Source organism: Lissotriton helveticus, chromosome 2_1, assembly GCF_964261635.1.
Source record: "Lissotriton helveticus chromosome 2_1, aLisHel1.1, whole genome shotgun sequence".
Taxonomy (NCBI): Eukaryota; Metazoa; Chordata; class Amphibia; order Caudata; family Salamandridae; genus Lissotriton; species Lissotriton helveticus.
Genome location: NC_136059.1, coordinates 601,423,727 through 601,449,729, shown reverse-complemented (window position 1 = coordinate 601,449,729; position 26,003 = coordinate 601,423,727). Strand labels below are relative to the sequence as shown.

Sequence of the window (26,003 nt, the reverse complement as noted above, 5' to 3'; positions counted from 1 at the left end):
ACTACGAGGTAAAATTTGAAGATTTATTACAAAGCCAAAAACAACTGGACATACAAGAACCTCAGCAAGAGGTTAAGAAAAGAAACTGCCACTAATACAAACATAATCCTACGCAGGAGTCTCAGACGACTCAAAATAAAAAGTAGAGTAAGTTCAAGAAGCATTAGGCATGCAATAATCGTTCCCACTTGAAGTCTAGACTGCATCTATTCAAAAGGGGAAGAAAAGATTAGTCTGTCCCTACACCTCTAAGGTGTGTGAGTTATAAAGGGGTTGCCCTGTAAACTCAAGGACCTGGGGTCGTTAATAAGTACAGAAGGGGTAGTGGTCCGAGTTGACAATTTTATGTATACACAAGTTTATTACTTTGTACCAAAAAACACCACATATAATTCAATTGAATGGATTATAACTAGTGCAATATTCATAGTCAAATTGCATTTATTATCCACAAGAAATCATTCATTGATAATCTTGAACAGAGAATTCATCATATTGTAATTGATGATCAATCATTCAATGTAATTGTAGATTCATTACATTCGAATAGTGCTCTCAGTGAAATAGGGAAAGGGAGTGAAAGGTATGTGAGGGACTGGGTAAAGGTGGTGTGGCATTAGGACATCACAGTAAAATCAAAAACGCCTTTACAATCAAGGTAGTATTAATGTTCCCAAATACATCACACATAGGTAAGAAAATATTCATTGCTTTGAATCCTATGGTGTGTCAGGTTGGCGTAGTCTGATGAAAACCTCGGATGTGACAACCTCTGTTTCTGCCCGAGCACTCGCTGAGCCTCCCTGTTCCCAGCACGTCCGGCGTCTACTCCAACTTCCGACTTCCGGATTGACGGTCTGACGAGACCCCGGCCAGGATTGCATTTTCTGACCCCGTTGATTGCCACCGCCGCCGCTTTACGAAGAGCGGATCACGGACCTTGGGCAGGAGCGGCTGGTGTATGAGAGGCGACGAGCGACGACCGGTGCCTGCGGGGGTTCGAGAGGGCGTGGTGCCCGCACCCTCGCGGCTGGTTTAGGGCCGGTGAAGCCCCTGCGCGAGAAGCGTGAGAGGCACGGGAAAGAGCCTCACCTCACCGCTGGAGATATGGAACACGGGGCATGTGCACCATAAAGGTCTGTGGCAGCCAGACATCAAACCAGAGAACAAGCCAAGTATAAATACCTCGATAAGTGACAGGTGGCAGGATCAATACAACAGGTGTATAAAGCACTTTATGTATGTATGGATTTGTGGAGGGGAATGTACAGCCACCAGAGTTTGCAGCAGTTAATTATCATATAAGTGGCTGTGCACACAACCTGGAAAATTGAGTGGAGAGGCGGAGGAAAGAGTGCGGGCCAATAGAAACAGAGGTAAGTGAAGGAGACATTTTTACCCCTTTTCAATAATACAATAATTAGGGGAAGTATATAGGGAGTGGGGGTAGCTGCGTATCTTTTCAGAGGTGGATGCCAATAAAGTGAAAAAAAAACTCTGCCGCAATTTTCGTACACCGGAAAGAAGAATTTAAGAAAAGAAAAAGCAAAGGCAATGGCCATAGGAAAATCTAAACCACGTAAGGTCCAGAAAAACTCTAAAAAATCAGGAAATAAATCTGTGACGGGGGAAGTGACTGATTTATCGAAAGGTCCGGATGACGTAATAAAAGACTTGGCATCTCCAACCGGCAGCAGAGTAATAGCCAATGGAGCAACCACCCCTCCAAGCTCAACCCCACAGCTAGCGCCGACAACCTCTAAGTCAGCAGGCGCAAAAGGGGGGTCGGCGGTATTAAAGTCCATTAAAAATTTTATTGGTAAATATTTTAAAGAGAAAGAGTCAGTAGATAAGGAGTTAAGTGCATTAGAGTCCCCGCAAACCATCGAGGACTCGGCAGCTACAAGCATAGAAGCCTTGAACCAATCTGACTTCAACATTGCTGGGATACCAATGGATCCTCGCTTGTCCTCCTCACCAAGGATGTTTCAGTCGATATTCACCCAGGACATGGGAGTAGAGATGGTGAATGAAGAAGGAATAAACTGTAGCAATTCCTTGGGTAAAGGAAACATTGCTGGGAGGGAATCCAGCTTAAATGGACATGAAGGACAAGAAAATTCAAATGCTGCTGTATTTGATGTATCAGAAGGGCTTCTACGTAGCCTCGAGGTGACAGGCTCCTCCTGCCTATCCATGCTTGAGGTTATGTTAATGCTCCTGTGGAAAAGTAAATTTTGCCATGTTCTGTGTCCCTACGCCTCATCCATCATATGTTATGTGTGCATGACCAATATGCATATGTTATTCCCCATGTCCGATTAATGACGCAATTATAGTTGTGTCCACCTCTAGTATGCCAGTTTCCAGTTCTCGTGAATACTACGAATATCAGGCCTATGTAAAGCTACGTTGCCACGTTCCCCAGTGTACACGTTATTCCATTATAAAGTCCCCGTTTCCAGGCCTCAACAGGGCCCGGACATCAGATTCAGCTCCTGTCTCCTGAAGCCTCGCTAAGGAGCGATCCAGCCCCCACCTGTATCCTCGACCTTTCGCTTACTTCCTGCCTCGCAGTGCCCGGTGCAGCTTGGCTCTGCCTCTGAGTCTGCCAAAAGTATGTTATAGTTCCAGTTATCAGTTCAGTCCTCCTTCTCTGCATTCCTAAGCTACTGAACTGCATCAATAGTTTCCGTCATTGTCTAGCCTTCACGTCTCCATGTTAGAGAAATACTGTATTTACTGGTCATTTAATATTCTTCATCACGCACTACATGTAGAATAATGCATGGTCCAGTCTTAGAGTCAAGTTAGCTTTTCCCCTCATGACTTCTAGTTTATATCAACATGTTCCCTAAACATCAGATACTAGATAGGGTTTAGGTACATGTCGCTCCGACCCTCCAGACTTTAGTCTCTGCTCCTAGCACAGAGTTCATAGCCCCCAGCTTCTCCTAGTGATACGTCATTGCCAGTTTACGCGCACCACCAGGTTAGAGGTCCCGGCTCCTTAGGTAGCCCCCTCCAATGTTTCCGCCCCATTCATGACATATTCTGTTACGTCTGCACCACATGTCTATGTATACGCCCAGTTACACCTACTTTTACTGTTATCTTTCGCGACTGCTACGCGTCACACCTTCTGCTCCACCCACTGCTACGCCTACTGCAATGTAATGCTATGTGTTCGCGCTATGTATATATGCCCGTGTATTGTTATTAAAAGTTAGCGCGCTCATCCCAGACCCAGCCCCGGCAGCTGCCGGGCCACTCTAGCCCTGCCATTCTGTTCCTATGCAGGTTGTCCTGATCCTGTCCTTATGCTGTAATAAACCTGCAGAAACTCCTACTACCTCGAATCTTGACTCTTATTTATTGAGCTATCTGTTATGATATATGCCTAGTCAAAAATAGGGTATTATTTATTTATTTACCACATAATGGCGCCCGAATAGGGACTTGCCCTTTCCCCACGCGTCGGTGAAGCCACGCCGACCCCCTGACCCTCTGCAGTCGTGACGGAACCATACTGGCCAAGTGCAGATATTTCTGCTTCAAGTATCCCTCAGGCCCACGGAGGAGACGGAGGAGGCGGTCCAGCATCCAAACGAGACGGTGGAGGAACGCGGCGAGTCCCGACCAGAGCCCAAGCCGAGAGTCCAAGGTCCGAGGTATCCGGAGGCCCACCCGTAACTGAAGTTCGAAGTCCGAAGTTCGTCGTCATCAGTCCAGTCCAGTCCGAGGCCTTCCGTTCCGTGCTGCCCGGTGAGTACCATTGCAGGGGTAGTATCTAGACAGGACCAATCTAAATTGACTCCTGGTCCGTGGGTTGGTGGTACCCAGACTCACAAACGAAGTGTTCACCTAGGTGGATACGGGTCTTGATGCGTCCCTTTATGGGACCGGTATGTTCCGTACTGTTACAGCAGTGCATCCAGTAACTCTAGTCTGTTCCGTTCTCGAGAAAATTCTTGTATTTCTGTTCTCAGTATTCCAGGTAATATTCTGTTCGAACTGTTATGATATGATATTGTTTAATGTATTTTCAATGTCGTGGTATGCCTGAATTGTTTTCCCAATTGTTATTGTTCTTTGTGTATTGTATTGTGTTCCGATTCAAGTTTACAATGCCGCTCTTTTCCAAGTTACGTCAGTTAAAAACTAGAAAGGGTTTATTAGAAGAAGCAGTTCCTGTTCCGCCGAGGGACAGTCCAGGTCATTTTATGTATCAGAAACATGGCATAAGTGCCAAATTGTATCTAGATTTATGGGTAGAGTATACCAAACAGTTAGAAGAAAAGTATAGATGGCCTGTATCGGGTACATGGGATGCCGAATGTATCATGCGAGTAGAAGAAGCATTATGGAAAAAGAAAGCCAGACAGTCACAGAAAGATGCCATCGAGTTATGGCGTAAAGAAGCGCATAGAAGAACCGAAAAGGAAGTCAGAAAGTCAGAGTTAAGTAGAGAATCCCAAGAACGAGCCCAAGAAAGAGAATTAATCGAGATAGGTGAACAAGTCAAAGCCGAACAGTCAGACAGACAGAGGCATGCCCTTATTAAGGGTATGTATCCTCTTCTTGCCGAGGGCTCGCCAAAAGCGACCCCAGAGACATCCAGTAATTTCCCGCCACCATTAGTTCCGACCAAGCTACGTCACAAACAGACCGCAGCTGATATTTTTATTTCGTCCTATTTGGACGACACAGTCCCAGAATATGCAAATCCTGTTCGCGCTCCGCCAGTCCCTGTAAATCAGGCACTTCCCGCTCTTCCAGACACCGGAGTACCTGCTACGGTACCCCCGGTCCAGCCAGCATTTCAACTTCCCGCTCCGCCACGAAGAATGTCCGTCGATGATTCTAGTTTAGGGGCCGCAGGAGGAGGTCCTCCTCAAACCCCGCCGCCACACAAGCGTTTAACGTTAGCCGAATTACATGCACAAGCGTCACAGCGTACGCCTAGACATCAGACGGTAGCAGAAATAAGAAAATCCCTTGCCGAATGTGTCTATGATCCAGTCCCAGGCGAGGATAATATGGTTTTATATTCGTTCCGCGTAAGAAAGGTGGCCGAGTATCTAGTCACCTTACCGAATATGAAAGAAGATCTAGACAGAATATATCGTTTCATCCGTACAGGGGATGATCCAGAAAGTATTCACGAAGCCATGTCTCAAAGGAAAGCCGAGATCCAGCTCATGATATTAAAGTTTCTGATTAATTGTCTAATAAGAGAACAAGATTACCCGTCTAAAGATTCTGCCGAAATGAGAATCCTGACAAGGTGGAGTGATAATATAGCCGAGGGTAAGCACAAGACCGTCGGTGCCATGGAAAGTATGTACAAGAAAATCCGTAGAGAGATAATAAAGATACACGAACAGCGTAAAGCAGCACAAGTAAGCGAGAAAGAAAGTACCTCTGATCCTGAAGAGGAAGACGACGAGAATTCTGCTAGAATAGCGTATGTAGGAAAATCTAGATTTCCAGATCGTCATTTACGTCTAGAACCCAAGTCTATTTTCCATCATTCAGTACCAGAACAAGGTTCCCTAGAACAAGTATTTCAAGCTACCGATCACATTCTGAAATCACGAATCGGTTACAGTGAATTAAGTACTATGCATGAACAAGAACTAGTCCGATCAGCAGTCCGATGGATTACTGATTCTACCACTTTTCCAGACGAAATAGTGGCACAAATGTTTCTGAAACTGCCCCCAGCCGAGCAGCGACTGGTGGGTATGTATATGATCCAGCACCTCATTACTCTGTATGAGGGTCAACATTCTGATCCAGGTCCGTTACATGATATCCTGAACGAGTTACTCCAGTATAAATGGAGAGGTCTAGGTACCGATTTAATTAGTGTCATTCTAGAACAGCGTCACAAATATAGAACGTTCTTGAACCCGCATTTTGTTCATGTCTCACCCCCAGAAAGTAAACCATTCTACATAGACAGACAGAATCCGTTACGAGAAGTCCACCCAGTTAGAGGAACGGGTGGCGAAATGCAACGAGTGTTTGTATACACTCCAATTACAAAGATGGAACTCCTCGAGATGAAGAAATTAATTCCCTGTCATGACAAAGATCCAGCAGGGTTCCATAGAGAATTAAAAGACATGCTCCGTATGGGAGAATACACTTACCCAGATATCATTAAAATGTTAAAAGTTCTGCTACCCGCAGGGGTGTATGAAAAACTAAAGGAAAAAGAATGGGAGGTGGGAGAGAAAAAGATCGATTGGACAGTTCTAGAAGCTGAAGACAAGGCACGAGTACCAGGTACCGGCCTTGGAGATAAATGTAAAGAATTACCAGAATTATTAATTCAAGTTTTACCCAGATTATTGACAACGAGAAAAGAAGACTGGGATGCAATCTCAGCCTGTAAACAGAAGCAAGATGAAGATATTAGTGATTTTTATTCTAGATTTGAAAAATGTTTTAGTATTAACAGTGGTCTCAAGACAAGTAGTGAGTCATACCCTCACCTTTTCGTTACTAAATTAGTCGAGAATTCAAGTCCACAAATTAAAAATCGAGTTTTGAAAGTCGAAAGCACCTGGCAAGCAAATACTCCGTCCCAGATGCTCCAGATGCTTCAGTATCACCAGAATAGAATCAGGGAAGAGCAAGAACACGAGAGAAAACGTATGAAAGACACGAAAATGAAAGTGCTAGTTGCACAATCTGTTCCTCAAGACAGCCAGAAGAGGGGTCCGAATCAAGCCAGTCATCCTGCAGCTCCCGTTAAAGGGAACTGCAATTATTGTAAACAGCCAGGTCATTTTATAAATGAGTGTGCAGTTCTGAAACACAACATAGCTACTGGTAAGACTAAAGAAAGACCACGTCCGCCTAGACAAGAACAAGTTTCACAGATTCCTCAGCCACAGAATGCACAACAGACAGTTACAGCACCGCAGCCTATTGCTGCAACGCAGCATGTCACATCACAGATGTACCAGTATGCGCAGTCTGAGTATCCAGAGTACCAGCCATATTCATGAAACAGCCTAGAGAGGGAGGTAGGCTTGCCTCTCATCGAGATACCTGTAGATCAAGAAGGTCCCTATGTACACAGTCAAGTATTAGGGAAAGACAGAAAGTTTCTGATTGATACAGGGGCAAGTAGGACCACAATTAGTCATGCCGAAGTTCCAGGGGCTCCGCTCGAAGGCTCAAGAAATGTTTCCCTTGGATTTTCAGGAAAACCTATCGTTAACGAGATATCTAAGCCAGTCACTCTAGAAGTAGGTCCATTGTCCCGCACTACTGATCTGTTACTTACTAAGTCATGTCCAGAAAATCTATTAGGCATTAAGACACTGAAAGAGTTGGGTGCAGTCATATGCTGTTCCCCAGAGGGAATACGACTGTTCCTACGTGACTTTAAGGGTCACTATGTATTACGAGATTTTGATTCAAGACTGTCTAATGTTCCGCAGCATTTGTGGGCGCAAGGTCCAACTGATGTAGGTTACATGCAAATCACACCCCATCGTGTGACTCTAAAACCAGGTGTAGTGTTACCACGAATCAGACAGTATAGATTGCCACCCGAGGCTGTAGCAGCCTTATCCAAAATTATAGACGAGCTCATTGCTCAAGGAGTAGTTGTAGAAACTGACTCCAATGTATGTAATTCTCCGATCATTCCAGTCATGAAACGTACTGACCCAAATGCACCCCCAGTATATCGATTAGTGATTGATTTACGAGAACTTAACAAATGTATTATTCCGCAGTACCCAGTTGTCCCAGATATCTCTTCCCTGTTAACAGCCATTGATTCCGAAGCCATGTTCTTCACTGTCATAGATCTCAAGAATGCATTTTTTAGTGTTCCCATTCATCCAGACAGCCAGTTTCTTTTCGGATTTTGTTTAAATGGAAGGAGCTATATGTTCACACGCGCTCCTCAAGGTTTCACAGAAAGCCCTAGTATTTACAGTCAAGCACTCAAGAGACAACTAGACAATATTCACATGCCAACTGACACTGCCCTGCTCCAGTATGTCGATGATCTACTGATCACAGCCCGTTCTGAACGTGATTGCGAGCGAGCGTCACTTACAGTACTGTATTTCCTAGCCGAGATGGGGCACAAGGTGTCCCCTTCGAAGCTTCAATTCTGTGTCCAGCAAGTGGTCTACTTAGGACACTTGCTGTCCAAGAGGGGTAGGCAGTTGACACCAGACCGTATCCAGTTGATAGCGAGTCTTCCCCAGCCCAGAACCCAGAAGGAGGTACGTGCCTTTATCGGCCTTACTTCTTATTGCAGACAATGGATTCCCCAGTATGCATTCCTAGTCAAGCCACTGATACAGTTAACGACACAGGAGGCAGCCGCATCGACTGTTCTCCCTTGGACATCTGAACATACACTTAGTTTCAATGAGTTAAAGACAGCTTTATGCCAAGCTCCAGTTCTAGCTACACCGAACTACAGTAAGCCTTTTACACTTTTCGTCACAGAACGCGAAGGTACAGCATTATCTGTTCTCACACAAGATCAAGCAGGTCAATACAAGCCCTGTGCTTATTTTTCGAGCACATTAGATCCAGTCGCCCAGGCGTTGCCTGCGTGCCTCAAGTCAGTTGCAGCCACAGCACTAGCTATTAGACAAAGTGATTCCATAGTTTTAGGACACTCCCTGACAGTACAGGTTCCACACTCCGTAGAAGTTCTTTTAAACCGAACACAAACTCAGCACTTGACAATTGCACGTTTAACAGGTTATGAATTGACACTGTTCCAGCCACACATAGAAATTAGACGCTGCAACGTCCTGAATCCTGCTACACTGTTACCATCAGTTAATTCAAATCCTGACCCACATGACTGTGTGGAAATAGTTAACATTACGACAAAGCCAAGACAAGACCTGACAGATATTCCATTACCAGATCCCGACCTGACACTTTATGTGGATGGTTCATGTATGAGAACTAGTACAGGAGAACTAGTCGCCGCGTATGCAGTGACTACTGACACCGAAGTTATTGAAACACACCGTATTGACACTCTGTCCGCTCAAGCAGCAGAGCTAGTTGCTCTGACACAAGCCTGCATACACGCCAAGAACCTGAAAGTTAATGTTTACACAGATTCACGTTACGCATTCGGAGTTGTACACGACTTCGGAGTGCTCTGGCAGGAGAGAGGTTTCATGACTTCTCATGGAACCAAGATTCAGCATGGTCTCCTTATTCAAGCTCTGCTAGATGCCATACATTTACCGACATCTATTGCTATCATGAAGTGCAAAGCACATACGAAAGTTACTGACATTATTTCTCAAGGTAATGATCTAGCAGATCGCACAGCCAAGCTTACAGCACAGACTCCAGACATTCCAGTTAACATGACACATACTCCAGATCTGACTACATGCATGACAGTTAAGGACCCTACACAAGATGTCATAGATATCCAGTTACATGCTACTCCCGATGAAATCAAGAAATGGTCCGAACAAGGAGGGGTCCAGACAGATCAAGGATGGTTAACAAAGGGTAGAGCCACATGGTTTCTCCCCGACTCTATGGTTCAAGTCATTGTTAATACCGCACATAGTCCAGCACATTTAGGAGAAAAAGCTATGTTAGACAGTATCCAGAACATTTGGTTCAACAAGCATTTACGAGCTGCAGCCAAGCAGAAAGTCCGTACCTGTATGATATGTTGTCAGTTTAATCCAGGTAAAAGTGTCCCGGTGGAGCAAGGTGGTTTCCAGCCTCCTGACCACCCTTTTGAAGTCCTCCAGATGGATTATATTCAGATGGAGCGATGTCGAGGTTTCAAGTATGTCCTTGTAGTTGTATGCGCTTTGTCCAGGTGGACAGAAGCATATCCAGTCTCAGATTACACAGCCGCGACCACTGCTAAGCAGTTGGTTCGTGAATTCTTCCCCCGTTATGGACTCCCAAGGGTCGTATATTCTGATAACGGCCAGCCATTCTCATCTGAACTCATGAAGCACGTTTCCCTTTTGTTAGGGTACCAGTGGAAGTTCCATTGTGTACGCCATCCCGAAGCAGCCGGTCTAGTCGAGAGACATAATCAGACTCTGAAAATCCGCATTGCCAAAGTTTGTAAAGAAAAAGGTGTGGACTGGCTAGTAGCTCTGCCAGTCGCTTTGTTTTATATGCGCATGGTCGCACATTCCAGATCAGGTCTGTCCCCGTATGAGGTCGTATTCGGCCGCCCCCCTAACATGTGGGGTACTCCTAGACCCCGAAGTATTACTGATGTTTCATGTAATATGCTGACAGATTACCTAGCTTCCTTGATGTCTGCCCTCAACTCATGTCGTTCACAGGTTGCCGCCGCATTTCCAGACAATACCGGGGTGGCACCGCATGAAATCGTTCCAGGTTCGCTGGTGATGATCCGAAACTTTGACAGATCAAGTCCGCTGGAACCTCGTTGGAAGGAGCCCCGTCAGGTCCTCCTGACCACCCGTACTGCCGTCAAGCTGGAAGGCAGGAAGGGGTGGATACACCTTTCTCATGTAAAACTTTTCAATGGATTGAAACCCGTTTCTAAAAATATTTCCAAGGATTCCCAGGATTTTAAAGACTGCCGAAATATTGTTCCTAAGGACTGTCCCGCAAAAGACATTGACACAACCCCTTCCCTGTTAGAGAAAACTCCGCAGCAGGAGTATAAGTTAAAGCTCCGGTCTAGTAAAATAAGTCAGTCAGTTTGATTGTATAAGTCCTCCCCTAGGTGAAACGGTTAGGCTGTTTCTGACATGTATAAAATAGACCCCCATAGTGAGAGAGTCAGTCAAAGTTCAATTCAATGTATCATTTTTCTAAGCTTCATATTATTCATCAGCATTATGATTTCTTGCATCAGCTATGCATTTTTCCTGTATTTTTCAGTTTCTCATGTAAATAAGTCTGCTAATGTTACAGGAGAGCACACGTTTAGTGATCTGCCTCCTCACGAATATGCTTACCGCCTCGCTATGCGTAACAATTCATTTATCCGTATGTTACATTACTCACACCAGACCAGCAATGCCACTAATTGTTGGGTGTGTGGTCGACTCCCCCCTTTCCAGACCCCGAAGGGAGTTCTGCCACTCTTTCCTTATCCATTCTCACATAATGGTTCGTGTGGAGCATGGTCCACGTTAACGTCATCCTCGACAGATATGTCTTTTCTTAACAGTACATGTTTCCCAGACAAGCAAGGTTTCCCCCACAGAACAGGTTTAGATCTAGAAAATGAAGTGTATAATTTAGGTAATTATTCGTCGAATTTCATGGTCCTGAATGTCCAGTCTGATACTACTCCAGACTCACCTGCTATTTCAGTACTACCAGTCAAAGGCGAATTATGTGTCCGTAGTCATGGTTCTATACACGTAGGACATAGTGATTGTACTACTATTATCCAGTATAGTGACAGTGGGAAATCTAATTTTAAAGCTTCACGTCATTCTTATTTTGTTTGTGGTCAAACTGCATATGTTCATCTGCCCCTCGATTGGGAGGGAACCTGTTACATTGCCTTCCTACTGCCACCTGTTTTTCTAGCCCCACCTGACTATCATAGAAACACACATCTAGTACATACTAGACACAAGAGAAACCTCCCGATTGTCGATTATACTGAAACCGCTGCAGAGCAATTCATTGATATTGATAAAGGTGTGTTCCCTTATTTAGGTACAGTTGTAAACAGTAAGCTAATCCGTAGGTTAACAAGAACCCTTGAAGCAGTAGTAGATGAGACTGCCTCCGCTCTAGGTAATTTAACCGAAGAGCAATCCTTTATGAGAATTGTTGTGCTCCAGAATCGTCTCGTCCTTGACGTCATACTGGCCGATAGGGGCGGGGCCTGTAGAGTTGTCGGATCTAGTTGCTGCATTTTCATTCCTAATAACGCGCCGTCTGTTTATTCAGCTATAACCAGACTTCATAAAATTGCCCATCTGTTACACCAAGACCCAGGCACCTGGACATGGTCCGGTTGGTTCTGGAATATAATTTCCGCATGGGGATGGAAAATCCTGTCCTTTCTAGGTATTGCAGTAGCGATCATATTCAGCTGTTGCCTCTGTATACAATGTGGCCCTGCGATTTGCGGCATTTGTGCTACCTCTTGTATTCCTAGTCCCAAGCCCCGTTCTAAATCCCGTTCCAAGACAATTCGAGATGAGCAAATGATACTATATGAAATGATAGATGGTATCATGAATATTGATGTTTCCTGATGGAAACGTAGTGACAAGGAGGGAATGTGGAAAAGTAAATTTTGCCATGTTCTGTGTCCCTACGCCTCATCCATCATATGTTATGTGTGCATGACCAATATGCATATGTTATTCCCCATGTCCGATTAATGACGCAATTATAGTTGTGTCCACCTCTAGTATGCCAGTTTCCAGTTCTCGTGAATACTACGAATATCAGGCCTATGTAAAGCTACGTTGCCACGTTCCCCAGTGTACACGTTATTCCATTATAAAGTCCCCGTTTCCAGGCCTCAACAGGGCCCGGACATCAGATTCAGCTCCTGTCTCCTGAAGCCTCGCTAAGGAGCGATCCAGCCCCCACCTGTATCCTCGACCTTTCGCTTACTTCCTGCCTCGCAGTGCCCGGTGCAGCTTGGCTCTGCCTCTGAGTCTGCCAAAAGTATGTTATAGTTCCAGTTATCAGTTCAGTCCTCCTTCTCTGCATTCCTAAGCTACTGAACTGCATCAATAGTTTCCGTCATTGTCTAGCCTTCACGTCTCCATGTTAGAGAAATACTGTATTTACTGGTCATTTAATATTCTTCATCACGCACTACATGTAGAATAATGCATGGTCCAGTCTTAGAGTCAAGTTAGCTTTTCCCCTCATGACTTCTAGTTTATATCAACATGTTCCCTAAACATCAGATACTAGATAGGGTTTAGGTACATGTCGCTCCGACCCTCCAGACTTTAGTCTCTGCTCCTAGCACAGAGTTCATAGCCCCCAGCTTCTCCTAGTGATACGTCATTGCCAGTTTACGCGCACCACCAGGTTAGAGGTCCCGGCTCCTTAGGTAGCCCCCTCCAATGTTTCCGCCCCATTCATGACATATTCTGTTACGTCTGCACCACATGTCTATGTATACGCCCAGTTACACCTACTTTTACTGTTATCTTTCGCGACTGCTACGCGTCACACCTTCTGCTCCACCCACTGCTACGCCTACTGCAATGTAATGCTATGTGTTCGCGCTATGTATATATGCCCGTGTATTGTTATTAAAAGTTAGCGCGCTCATCCCAGACCCAGCCCCGGCAGCTGCCGGGCCACTCTAGCCCTGCCATTCTGTTCCTATGCAGGTTGTCCTGATCCTGTCCTTATGCTGTAATAAACCTGCAGAAACTCCTACTACCTCGAATCTTGACTCTTATTTATTGAGCTATCTGTTATGATATATGCCTAGTCAAAAATAGGGTATTATTTATTTATTTACCACACTCCAGAAAACCTTGCAGGGCATCTTAGAGGTTTCAGTCCTAAATAATAACATTCTGAAAAGACAAGGCGACCAATTTAAAGATATAATCGGGGAGTTGGCACAGATTAAAAACTTGATGCCCTCACTAGTAAGGCCAGTAGAAGCCAAGGAGGATAACAAACTGGTCAGGGGGGAAGTTGTGGGAAGGGCGAGTAGTCCCCCAGAGGACATACCAACAGAATATATATCCTACTGCCCGATGATTATAAAAAGGTATGGGGAAAAGAGGTTTAGAAAGCAAAATACAACACGGCGAAGGAAAGGGAATAAGGCCCTAGTTAATTGCCATACGACGAAGCAACAGGAGTATGGGGGGAGGGGGGAAACCCCCGCACATAAGATAATGAGTAAGGTAATGAGGCAAAATAATAAAAAGCTTAACCACGTAGATATAGGAGCAAGTAGCAGTAGACCTGAGGAACAACCAAGACGGAAAATAAGGATTAATATGGGATAAAATGAAAAGGTTACCATAAGGAACCAACCAGGGGTAAAGGAGAGCGCAACAGCTGCATGGGGGATGGATATGTCCGCAGGTGCGGGGCCCTCTAATTTAACCCACGGAAAGGGTGCCAGAATAAGAGGTAGTGAAGAAGTAAGTAGGCATATAAGGGAAGAAATGCCAGATGGAAATTCCCAAAAAAGGCACCTAGAATTGTCTGCAGACACTTGGATATTTGTAGAGCCAACAGGTCAGGAAAAGGGGGGGAAAAGAAACAAAAAATTGAACCCCTTGAATCGTTCCCAGCTCCTCTCCTTATTTGCAAAGTGTCCCACTCTAAGATATGTTAGTACCGCTGATCTAAAAGAAGTTGGGTTTACGGTAAATAGTAAAGGAGAGGAAATAACTAAGGTCCTACTTCACTCAGCCCTAATAAAAGATGCAATAGAAAAGGCGGAGACTGAGATGCTTTGGGAAGGAATTAGAATATTAAAAAGGGAGGAAGTGTTGTTGGACAAAATAGGGAAATCATTCCTCAGGAACCATGCGGCACTAGGTGAAGACAAATAAAACTGATTAGCTTGGGTAGAGGAAAGAAAGACGCCCTTGAAATCACAATAATACCAAAAGACCTGAGGTGGGATGCTGAGGATGTTCTTGCAGGGAATAGATATAGAGAGTTGGCATACATGAACAGTGAGGAAGATGGTTACATGAGTAATATTGATTAGGAAGTAGGGTCGTCGCACAGCCTATCTATCCTGTCCTGGAATGTAAATGGATACAAAAGAATATTGTTACAAGGAGACTTTAAAAATCTCCTGAGGAAAAACGATATTGTATGTCTCCAGGAAACTTGGCTGTGCGACGAAACCCCTGCAACCGAAGGCTTCACTCACCATGTAAAACCAGCAAAAAAGAATATAGTGGGTAGACCATCTGGTGGTCAGATGACGTTAGTCTCCACAAGGATTGCAAAAGACATTCAACCCCTCGAACTCAAGTGTAACTGGGCATTGGGTAGTAGAGTACGAACCCTGAATAATATGCTAGGGGGAGTGACTCTATGTATTATAAACGTATATATACAGAAAGGGAAAACAAATTAGTATAATGCGGATCTGGAACGCTTAAAAACGGACTTGGAGGATTTATGTGACTGTTATCCAAGAGATGTGCTTATGGTACTGGGGGATTTTAATCATAGACTAAATCCCAAAAAAACTGACTCCTGGATGAGGGATCTGTTAGGAGTATACAAAATAGAATCCGCACATTTCCCCAGTTGCGACATCTCATCTCAAGATGATGAGTTAGGGCAACTGTTGGGGGCCATGGGCCTGGTCTGCGCGAATGGAAGAAAGGAAGCGGACCAGCCCGCAAATCGTACATTTAAAGTAGGGCAACAAATGTGCCCCATAGATTACGCATTCATACAGGCCTGGAACTTCCATTTACTTAAGCAGTTTGAAATACTCAGGGTGGAGGGTAGCGATCACTATCCATTGCAGGTTGAATTCCAGGTAAACAGCCCCTTGTATAGACAAAAAGTGTTACCAGTAGAGGTGGAATACCCCAAGCGCCTTACTACACGAATTACTGAGGAATATATAAAGAAACTGAGCGCCCACCAGCTGACGGTGAATCTAGACAACCTAGCACCAGGAGATGGTATATCCTGGTACGAGGAAATAATAAGGCAACTAGTGGAATGTCTCAGGATAAAATTAAAGCACGGAAAATATAAGTCATTAAATAATGTCAAATCACATTTTAATAATACTAAACATTGGTTTGATGATGAATGCCGGAAAATAAAAGCCGGTATTAGGAAATTGGAGAGACGTCTCAGAGGTAACTATAGTGACGAAGCGGTATTAGAACTAAGGAAAATAAAGATAAAATATAAGTCTACTATCAGAGACAAAAAAAGGCTCTTTAAGGATAAATGTTGGGCGAACCTATTAGAGGTAATTGAAGAAAAAAATGTGAAAGGCTTTTGGAAATTAATACAGGAATGTATGGGGAAAGTCCAAGGGACCCTGCAGTGCTCTGTGCCAGAGGACAAGTGGGTGATATACCTAGAGGAAATTTACGGTAAATGGCCAAGGAGGAAGGAAACAATAGCCAACGCCTGGATTGGAACAAGGGAAGAGATAAAAGAGCTCTTTTCCCCTGACCAAATTAGAGGTATAATAACTACGTTAAATTTAACCAGGGCTGCGGGCCCCGATAATTTACCAGCTGTTATTATAAAAACAAACATAGAATGGTGGGCGGAGTTCTTTTCCAACATGTTCCAAGGGATTTTAAATACTGGCATTTTCCCGGATAGCTGGAAAGGGGCTATTGTTAGACCAATACATAAAAAAGGCGATGTAAACTCCCCTAAAAATTATCGCCTTATAAACCTCCTAGACATAGGTGAAAAGCTTTTCTCTAAAGTAGTTCTAAGGTTACTCAAAGAGTGGGTGGACGATAATCAGATAGTACCCCCAGAGCAGGGGGTTTTTAAAGAAGGTCACTCAACAGTTGACCACTGTTTTGCTCTTTGGTCCATTGCACGGAAGTCGATCGATCAGAGGGGTAATTTATTCTGCTGTTTCGTGGACTTCCGTGCAGCTTTCGATCTGGTGGACAGGGAGCAGTTGTGGTCAACATTGGTAGGGCTTGAAATACAGAGTGATTTGCTAGCCCTAATCCAAGCACTGCATACAGATAATTGGGCGCAGATAATTTTGGATGAGGAGGGAGGTTTGTCTGAGAGAATCCCAATTGGAAATGGTTTAAGGCAGGGATGTGTACTTGCCCCCCTTTTGTTCTCCCTGTTTTTAGCTGATCTACCCCAAAAACTAAGAGAGGTTAGAGGGGCGAACCCGAAATTGGGAGGAAACCAGATATCGTGCCTTCTGTATGCTGATGACCTGGTGATTATGGATCAGACGGAGATAGGCCTTCAGAGAAAATTAAATAGGTTTAAAGAATATTGTTCAACCAAAAAACTAATAGTAAACGTGGAGAAGACAAACATTGTATGCTTTGGAAAGAGGAAAACGAAGTTCTCATGGTATCTTAGCACAGTTTTGCTTGAGAGAGTATCTGATTATAGATATCTGGGAATGTGGTTTACTGGTACCTTGAAATGGCATACTCACCTGCAAGCCTTAAAAATGAGAGCACTGGCTTCTGTGAAAGGCCTAAAAAGATTTAATGGTACCTATGGAGAGCTGTCGGATAGGCCGGTCATAAAAGCCTACCAAGCAATGGTGCCCCCGCAATTCTTGTATGGAGCCGAGGTTCTTTACCTAAGTGGTAAGACCTCCTGGGATAAAGAGGAGGGAAATGTACTAAAAAGCTTATTCCTGCTGCCTAAATCATCCATGGTACAGGCAGCAAGACTTGAGCTGGGAATTACCTCCTGGGCGATATCTGCTTGTATGGCCCTCGTACGTTTTTGGCAGCGATTGGGAGCAGGGGAGTTTCTTAAAATCTCCCAATGGGCCAAAGAGGAAATTTCCACCAGTGAGTTACCCTGGGCAAAAGAGACCAGAGCATCAATAAGGGATGCATATGGGGTGCTCGATTTGACGGCAGGTTCGCTGCAAGATCACAGGACAATAGGTAAGAAAGAATTAAGGCTTTTAGGGGCCGATACGTCCCGTATATATGACCGGGAGTACCTTTTACAAAAAACCTCGGTGGCCCACATGACATTGTCTTGGGAGATTAACCAACATTTCCCTTATGTGGACCGCCTACCTAGTTACAGTTTAAGGCGGGACGTTTTAAAAATGCGAATTGGGATAAACCCATGTTACACGAACAAAGGGGTTCGAAATCTTATGATAGGTTGCAATGGTAAATGCACTTGTACATTAGGTACCGCTTGTGATATTTCACATTTTATTAGATTGTATGTGGTTTTTAGATATACGAAAGGAGTATTTATGTCCGATTTTTAAAAATTATAAGATTGTGAATAGGATGCAAGCAGTTAACCTTTTGGCGGAAATGAGGAATTTAGATATAGCCTGTGCTCTGGGGAAATATATGAATAAAGTTAAAGTGTTCCTCAAGTGCGCAGAGTAAGCACTAAAAATGCTTCTTTCTAGTACCACACAAAAGTGGAACCATCAAGGGATTACAGTACTACTTGCTATAGGTGAAAGATCTGATGTATATGTATGTATTAAGTGATTTTAATAATTTAGAATGTTATAATACTCCGATTTTATAAAGGAAGTTAAACTATTTGTATTTTGATGTTATACTTTTTTTTTTTTTTTGATACCGCTGTGTTATGTTTTTTATGTTTTTTATGTTTTATTAGGATACGAGGTAACTTGTACTTTTATGGTTGTAACAAACCAAATAAAGTTTTGTGTGACTGACTGACTGACACCTTCAAGCATCTTGGTCATTCTATACATTAAGATTGACAACAATCTAATTGCCTCCCCTCTATATTTTCTATTCCACTAAATAAGTCCTCTCATAGGCCAAGAGTTTTGTGTTTACATTTTAAAGGATTCAGGCAAAGGCATCACTCTACAATGTTGATGTCCTCTAGGCTTGCTGATCTCTGACTGTTCACCTACACTGTAAACATTCAGCCTTGCACTTATCACCCATTTCATGATTGCTGCAACTTTTATTTATATTGTAGAGTTGGGATAGTGCTTGGAGCTGGCCTGGCATCAATCACATGTGTGCCCATGTGATGCCAGTGTTCATGCTCCTGATCTGAAGCTATTGCCACCAGCAAAGAGAGGTGCAGTGCTCTGTTCGCACTGTCCATCAGAGTCATCCTGCTGGCTATCCCTTCCATGTCCTCTCTTTACCCGTCATTGATGCTGTACTGCACACATTCAGTAAGGGCCTCATGCAAGTCTTGAAACAAGCCACATTCTTCCCAAAGACCATTTTAGAGCATGGGATGGGCACCAACAGGTGAATGTGGGAAGCTGGTAGAAGAGATTTATTTATACTCGAGGTCTCATGAATGTATTTCTAACTAGGATTATTTAAGATGCTTTCTGAATAAGAGATGGTCATCAGCAGAGACAATGTCAATTGGTAGGGCATTGCATAAGACTGTGCCTTCAAGCAAAACGTAATGTTCACCGAACCTTCGTTTCTTGAATCTCTTCTAGAAGGAGTGATTACTTAACAAAGAACAGGTGATTGTAGTGGATCGTTAATTAATGGTATTTGGGGTGACAATAGATCAAGCTCATATTCTGACAAGATCTATTAGCAGTCAGAATATTGTAGTAGAATATACTAATCTCAAACCATTAGCATCCTTCACTTGTTTGGCCAATTGGTGCAGTAATGTCTGTGTTGTGGCTTTAGCCACTGAACTCAAATCCAGAAATGTCTTATGTAACATTGCCAGTGGTGTAGACAGTTTACTTGTAAAGTATTTCTTAGGTTTGAATTGCTTTTATTAAAGTGTACAGAAAATATACTGTCTAAGAAAATCACTGTTTACGCAGAGCGTCAGGTAATAATAAAAGACACATTTATTTAGACAGTGCTGAAGTAGTGTGTTAACTGAAGAAGATATCCCAGTCCTCCGCCAGACTCCTGCAGAGACTAAAAAATAGTCAGTAAATTTACACATGATATGGTCAAGGTTCATTTACTTCCCTGCAAATTGAAGCATGTACAAAATAGTGTTTTATTGCTTGATAGGTGAGCCACATAACTCTAACAAGACTTTCTGTAATTAGAAATAGTTTAGCTTCTCAAGACATGACAATTGGTAACTTGGTGAAAATGCTTAGCTTTATATGGGATAACCTGTCTCAAGTTTCACTTGTCGGTCTTGCTGTTTTGCAGGCTAGCTTGATGTTTAAAAATGATTGGTACTTTTTATCCGAATTGTATCTGTAATGTATGCTTGGGGCTCCGCCCACCGTGTGCCATTAAAACGTAATAAAATTTGTTGTGGGAAAAAATGCTTAGCTTTAGGCTGGTACGGTGATATACACCAAGTAATGTGTAGATACAGCATATGTCTTAAAGCAAGAAAGGACTGGCATGTATTTTCCAGTGTTGGAAAAGGAGGGATGGTGGCCTTTACAGCTTTTCTTGGTGTTCAAGAGAGGGGCATAAGTCAGGAGGTCACAAGATACAAGTTTAGACCTGCACATATGTATTTTTCTCATCATGGACACTGTTGTGTTTTTTTTGTTTATCTTCCACACCATTAACATCTAAGAAGTACTCCCCATCATTCAAGAGGTTTAATACCACAGTTTGACACAAGACTGTTACTGAATTGCAATACAGAAAAGCGTTGTTCAGGGTTTCACTATATGGTGGCCTGAATGCAAGAGAATTTTCACCTCACAGAATAAACAAGGAGGGAAAACATGTGAAGTGGCACAAGTAGGAATGGACAGACGAAAGAGAGAGAAGAATTGGAGAAATGAGAGGGACGCAGCAGGCAAAAAGAGTAGAACTCCAGCTCACAATAAAGCAACCTGCAAAAAACATCCCCAAAATCGCTACTTTTCCCAACTGGTCCTAGTGGCCTCGAGAGCTCTGAAGGTGAGGGTACTTGCATAACACAGTATCTTCAGTCTATCATTGTCTGCTAAGAATGTCAGAGCCTTCCCTCAAACACTCTAAAAATATTTACACCACTTCTACTGGATGAAGACATAAGACTTCCCATCTTTCATCATCAAATGGGAAGGAATCCACAAGGATACCAAACCATACAGACCTTCCACATTTGTCATACCAGCTGAATTTCATAATATGAATACAAAGTCCAGGAGGGAAGTCTGTATACTCTTTCAACGCAGGCGCCTCTTTCATGGTTGAGGGAAAACGATGTGACTGAGGTGACTGCAGGGAACCCCAACAACTGTATGTGGGCCACGCAGCAAAGATTCTCCAAAGATTCAACTCTGCTACCAAGTGCCAATATTGCTTTATTCACTCAGTTCCACCTATGGGTACAAAAGTTGTTGCTGCACTATCAAGGACGCCTCCAGGGCTTTGTAGGGGCTGACTAGACTGGCCTCATGTACAGACACCGATTCTCCCATGAACTGAGGGGGTGCAGGAGACATCTCCAACACTACTGAAGAGTAGTGGTGCAGTGTACATCTGTGGAAAGTCAGTGCTGGCCCTTCTTACGCACTGGGCGAGCACCCTTGGCTCCAATTCCAACTGCCTTGCCACCTTGTCTACATGGTATATCATGCAGAGCACGCCTTTGGCTCCCTTCATGCATTCACTGCATTGTTCCTGTTGCAAGTGGTAGCACCAGCATTTCTGCACAGCATACAAACCAGCCTTGGGTAAAAGAAGTTCTTGCCAGTGGGCTTCCTGCCTAAGGATCTGCCCTTTAATATGCAATTGTAAAGGTTGCTCCCTACTGGCTGATGCCATCAGGTGGGAGCAGCAGCTACTCTGGTTGGCTGTCACCCCAGAGAGGCAGGCCATTCATATCCCTCAGTCCATCCACTGTACTTCAGGCCCAGAATGACCAGAAGCCAACCCCAGCCAATGTATTTTTTTTTATAACAGAACCGTCATATCCCTTGCATAGACCACAGTTCATATACACCAGCCTCTGCCACTTGACAACCCACTGCAGCATGTCATCCTGTCTGGGCACCTGTACCATGCCGACTGCTGGGGCCAATCACATATCCGCCCAACCACAGGGCTTTGAGGGCACTTTCTCTGTTAGCTATTACACAGTGGTATGTATCTGTTTGCTCAAATGGGGTTGGGAGAAACTGGTATTGCTGAAGGGGCTCTAAAGGGTCGTGATTTGTGCCTTAACCAAAATGGCCACCAAGGCTTGGAACGCTGCCGCTGAATGAAAATCACAGGTGCAGGTGGTTCTACACTACAGAGCCGATAATCATTTCACTGCCTTTGGATCTACATCCATCACTAGAGTTTAGCAATCTTGTTTTAAACTAAATTCATGAGATTACTCTGCTCAGTGTAGCCTTTGTAGTTCTGACACAGCTGTTCCTAAGATGGCATAGTGCACTCTCATTACATCCTCTGAGGGAAGTTTGTTGTAACCACTTCATCTGCCCTCATGGATGCGCAAGTGGGTGCAATGTTGGTGGTTGCGGTCCCGAGCATGTACATGATTTTATCCTATTCCCATTTGTTTGCTTCAGCCGCTTCACTGTCTAATAAATCTGCCTGGCCGAAGGCCTGCCTGTGCGACATTCGCTGCTGTGTTGCGATCGCTGATTGTCCCTGAAGCAACAAAGTATATCCTGCCGTTATATGATTACCAGCCTATTTCACTCCTTAGACTTTGATCCACTGGCAATGGGTGAGGCAACGAGAACGTGAATGTAAATATGCAGTTTCAATTCATTCGCAACTTGGGAATGAGCTAGTCTTGTGAATAGTTTATTAGAATGCAAAGGTCATTGCTGAAATCTGGGCCTCCGGGTATCCCCTGAGCAAGTTTATTCGACCTCACTCCTTATTTTGTTGCCTAATAAACACCATAGATACATGTGCAATCACTTGGCCTGCACTGCCTTCCAGCGATTTTTGGGTCCTATGTATGGATACATTTTGAGCCATGTCTGGAACTTCTACTAGATGTGATCTGATCGTAGTGAGCTTCTTGGTCTCTCTTGAAACATGTTCCTTGTTCAATTACCCATTTCACTGTCAGCCTAACTCCCTCCTACTCTTGTTCCACCCGTTGTGAATCATGGATTCAAAAGAAGGCAGACAAACATTCTACATAAAAGGCAAAAAAGTGAGTAAAAAAAGAACAAAACAAAATCCTCCTGCTCCGTACTCTGCGGTCAAGGGTAAATCTGATAGCACCATGGACATTATGGACGAAATCCTCCTGCTCGGGACTCAGCGGTCAAGGGTAAATCTGATAGCGCCATGGACATCATTCTTCAACTTTTACTCTCTCCATCACCGTGTACAAAGACGAACACAGAAGTACTACAAGCTGAACTTTCTGGCCTGAGAAATGATGTTAAATCTCTAACCAGCTGAATTGAGAAGGCAGAAATGCAGATCAGCAGAGTATAAGACAGTCAAGACATGCTGTCCAACCAAATCTGACATGATGGCCAAGGATGTAACCTCCTTGTAGAGAGAGGTTACCAACTTAGAAGCTAGGAACAGAAGGGGTAATTTGGGAATTTTGTGCCCCCCGGATGATTCTGAAGGAGAGGCCTGTGTTTTCCTGGTGTCGTGACTACAAAAACCCATGGGCCTATCTCTCACAAAACAGTTGGAAAATGAGAGAGCCCACAGAATACCCTCCAAGCGCTCCTTGAGCCCTTTGAAGTTCAAGACGTATGATTTTCCGTCCACTTAGATATCAACACACTGAACTAATACTCGACCAAATGAGGCAATTAAAAACCCTGATATGGAACGGCCCAAAAAATTTGGGATTTCTCAAGCCTATGCAATACTGACAGCGTTGCAACAGAAGAACTTTCTCAGTCTGAAATTGGAACTAAAAGTATGTAATTTCCCCTTTTCCTTTGTGGGCCCAGTGAAATTAAGGATCTTTCTTGAGGATCATGTGAAGATTTTTGATCACCTGAACGATTTAGAAACATTTTGAAGAACTTGACTGACTCAAAAATTAACCTTTGAGGCAGTGAGGGATCTTTGTATTGTATGTCTTCGATATTATATGATTACTGGTTGTTATTGATGCGTTTACAGTATTGGTACTAGGTAACTTATTCTTCTGAGAGTATATGTCCATTATCCTTGTATGGTGATGCTCACAATTTCTAGAATACGGATATCTACTGATTGTTTATCTAATTTTTGACAGCTATGAAATGCAGTATTGGTGTCATTTTATTGTAAAATTGTCTTAGTGGTGGATCACAAACACAAGATGATGGACCGAGCGCTGAAACTTTTCAGACACCCCCTCCACCCCCAGTCACTGATCTGGGTTGAATCCATCATTGTTCTTTAGCTCACTTCGTCACCCTAGTTCAGACACAGCTATATGCAAATCAGTCTTGACCCTTTGCCTTATGAGAACAGTCCAGCCTGAACTGCCAAGCCATGTCTTCCCTGGACCAGAAACAAGCATCCTGGGACTGGTTTCGGGGTAACACCCTATATTAGCCAGGCTAGCTTGAATCCAGTGGCAAAGTGAGCAAGGGCCCCATTGTCTGGGTATTTTGTATTGCTTTTACTTGAAACCCGTTTTAATGTGCCTATCCATTTGAATGCACTTAATTGCTGACAATACTAACACAATACTTTGGTTTAAACATGGATGATGATTAATAAAAATGAAAGTGCCTTGTTCTATATGGATCTGTTTCCTTGGATGTTGGTCCCATGTTTGTGTATCTGAAAAGTATTTATTTTCCAAGTTTGTGTGTACTTATAGATTTCATCTTTTTTTAAGGATCCTACTTTTTTGGAGAAGAAAGAACGATGTGAATATCTGAAGAACAAACTCTCTCATATAAAACAAAGAATTCAGGAGTACGATAAAGTTATGAATTGGAATGATGGATACAACTAGTTGGAAGCCGTACTTGCATGAACAGTCTATTCTATATAATTGCTTTTTTGTACAAATTTACTGCTATGTCTGAAGAGCTTGAAAGCAAATGTATCACTATATAAATGCCTTATTTAAGAACGAATAATAGTTTTTTTTACAATAAAATGCAGCTTGAGTTTTAATATGGTAACACGGAAAGAAATATTTTGCTATCTTTTTTTACATATTTTTGTACTTTTTTTTTATTGAACTTGTAGTTGAACCATTATACAGAACCAAAAAACCATAACAAAGCTGCATCAAAAGTCTATACCATCGAGGCTTGAGCTGATAGTGCATTCACTTAAAAAAAAAAGATGTCAACTGATTGTAGATCAATATTATATAATGTTCTGCCATCCAAAATATAATGCATATTGTAGTTGAAAATATGTTTTTTCTGTTAAGTGCCGTCCCTGTACAGTATTTACATTTTAACAAAACACCACGTATTTCGTTCGTTCTATTTTGTGTACATTTAATTAGATTTTCATAGCTTTTTTGTCGCTTTGTCATGAACATATTCTGGCAAGGTGGCATAAGCGAATTGGAGAGGAGCTAATTATAATGTCCTTGTTTTCATGGATCTCTTATTTACCACAACTTATTTTTAAATGCAAAGTAAATACTAGTTGAGCTGCTTTTTTAAGTCTGGCCACAGAATTTTGGATCTTCAATAGAAGTGAGAGTCTCGGGTGTTCAAAAGACATGAGTCTCCTTCTAACAAGGTATAGAATGTTTGCTGTGTATTTTACCTTATTAGCACAGAAGTAACACGTGCTCCAAGAAGCGTGTATTAGGAGGACAGGTACAGTAGATTATACAGCAATGGACTGGAGAAAAAATAGCAAGCACATAGGGAAGACCTTCGTACTGCTCGGATTGAGAAAGCTAATCTTAATAAAAAGTGCAATAAAGAAAATTGAGCTTTACAACATCTGAGTCATAGTTTTATTTTTAGCAGTGGAAGCTTGGTTCTTAATTTAACTGCTCCCACATGAGTTTTGTATTGTCCACACTTTATGTTGTACTTTTTGCTCTCGTTTATCGATTGCAGGTTTTCACACATAAAATGGCATCGCACCGCACATGCTATTAAAGCGTTGCCTGGTTTGTTAGGTGCTAAGTATACTAATTTGGTTCTCCTGGCTGTCACACATTTTATTTTAGTTAAACAAAACACGTACATTTCTTTCTTTTCACATCTAGAAAATCAAAAAGGTTGAAGGAATATGTAAATAATCTTGATAGTGATGCTACAAAGCTGTAGTTTATTTTGCACATTAGTTAATAGTCTTCATAATGGTGTTCAGCAGGTTGAAGTATTCACACTCTGTAGTGATGACATACCAATGGTTGTAAATGTTTTCTAAACATATTTTCTACAGCTTAGTCATGTAATACCAAGTTGCTTCTCTCATATTTTACTTAGATGTATCTCCAGCAGAACTACATCCGAGCACAATAAAGGTAAGTTA

General features: G+C 43.0%; 1 protein-coding gene across 2 annotated transcripts in view; it reads left to right on the top strand.

The window, feature by feature from the left end:
- Window positions 1-25,457, top strand: part of MARVELD2 (MARVEL domain containing 2) — a 230,160-nt gene extending 204,703 nt beyond the window's left edge. For both annotated transcript variants that reach the window (XM_078675302.1, XM_078675301.1), the window contains exon 7: window positions 24,385-25,457. In XM_078675302.1, the coding sequence (XP_078531428.1) occupies window positions 24,385-24,504 (120 nt within the window). In that variant the 3' untranslated portion in view covers window positions 24,505-25,457. The remainder of the gene's footprint in view (window positions 1-24,384) is intronic.
- Window positions 25,458-26,003: the final 546 nt, after the last annotated feature.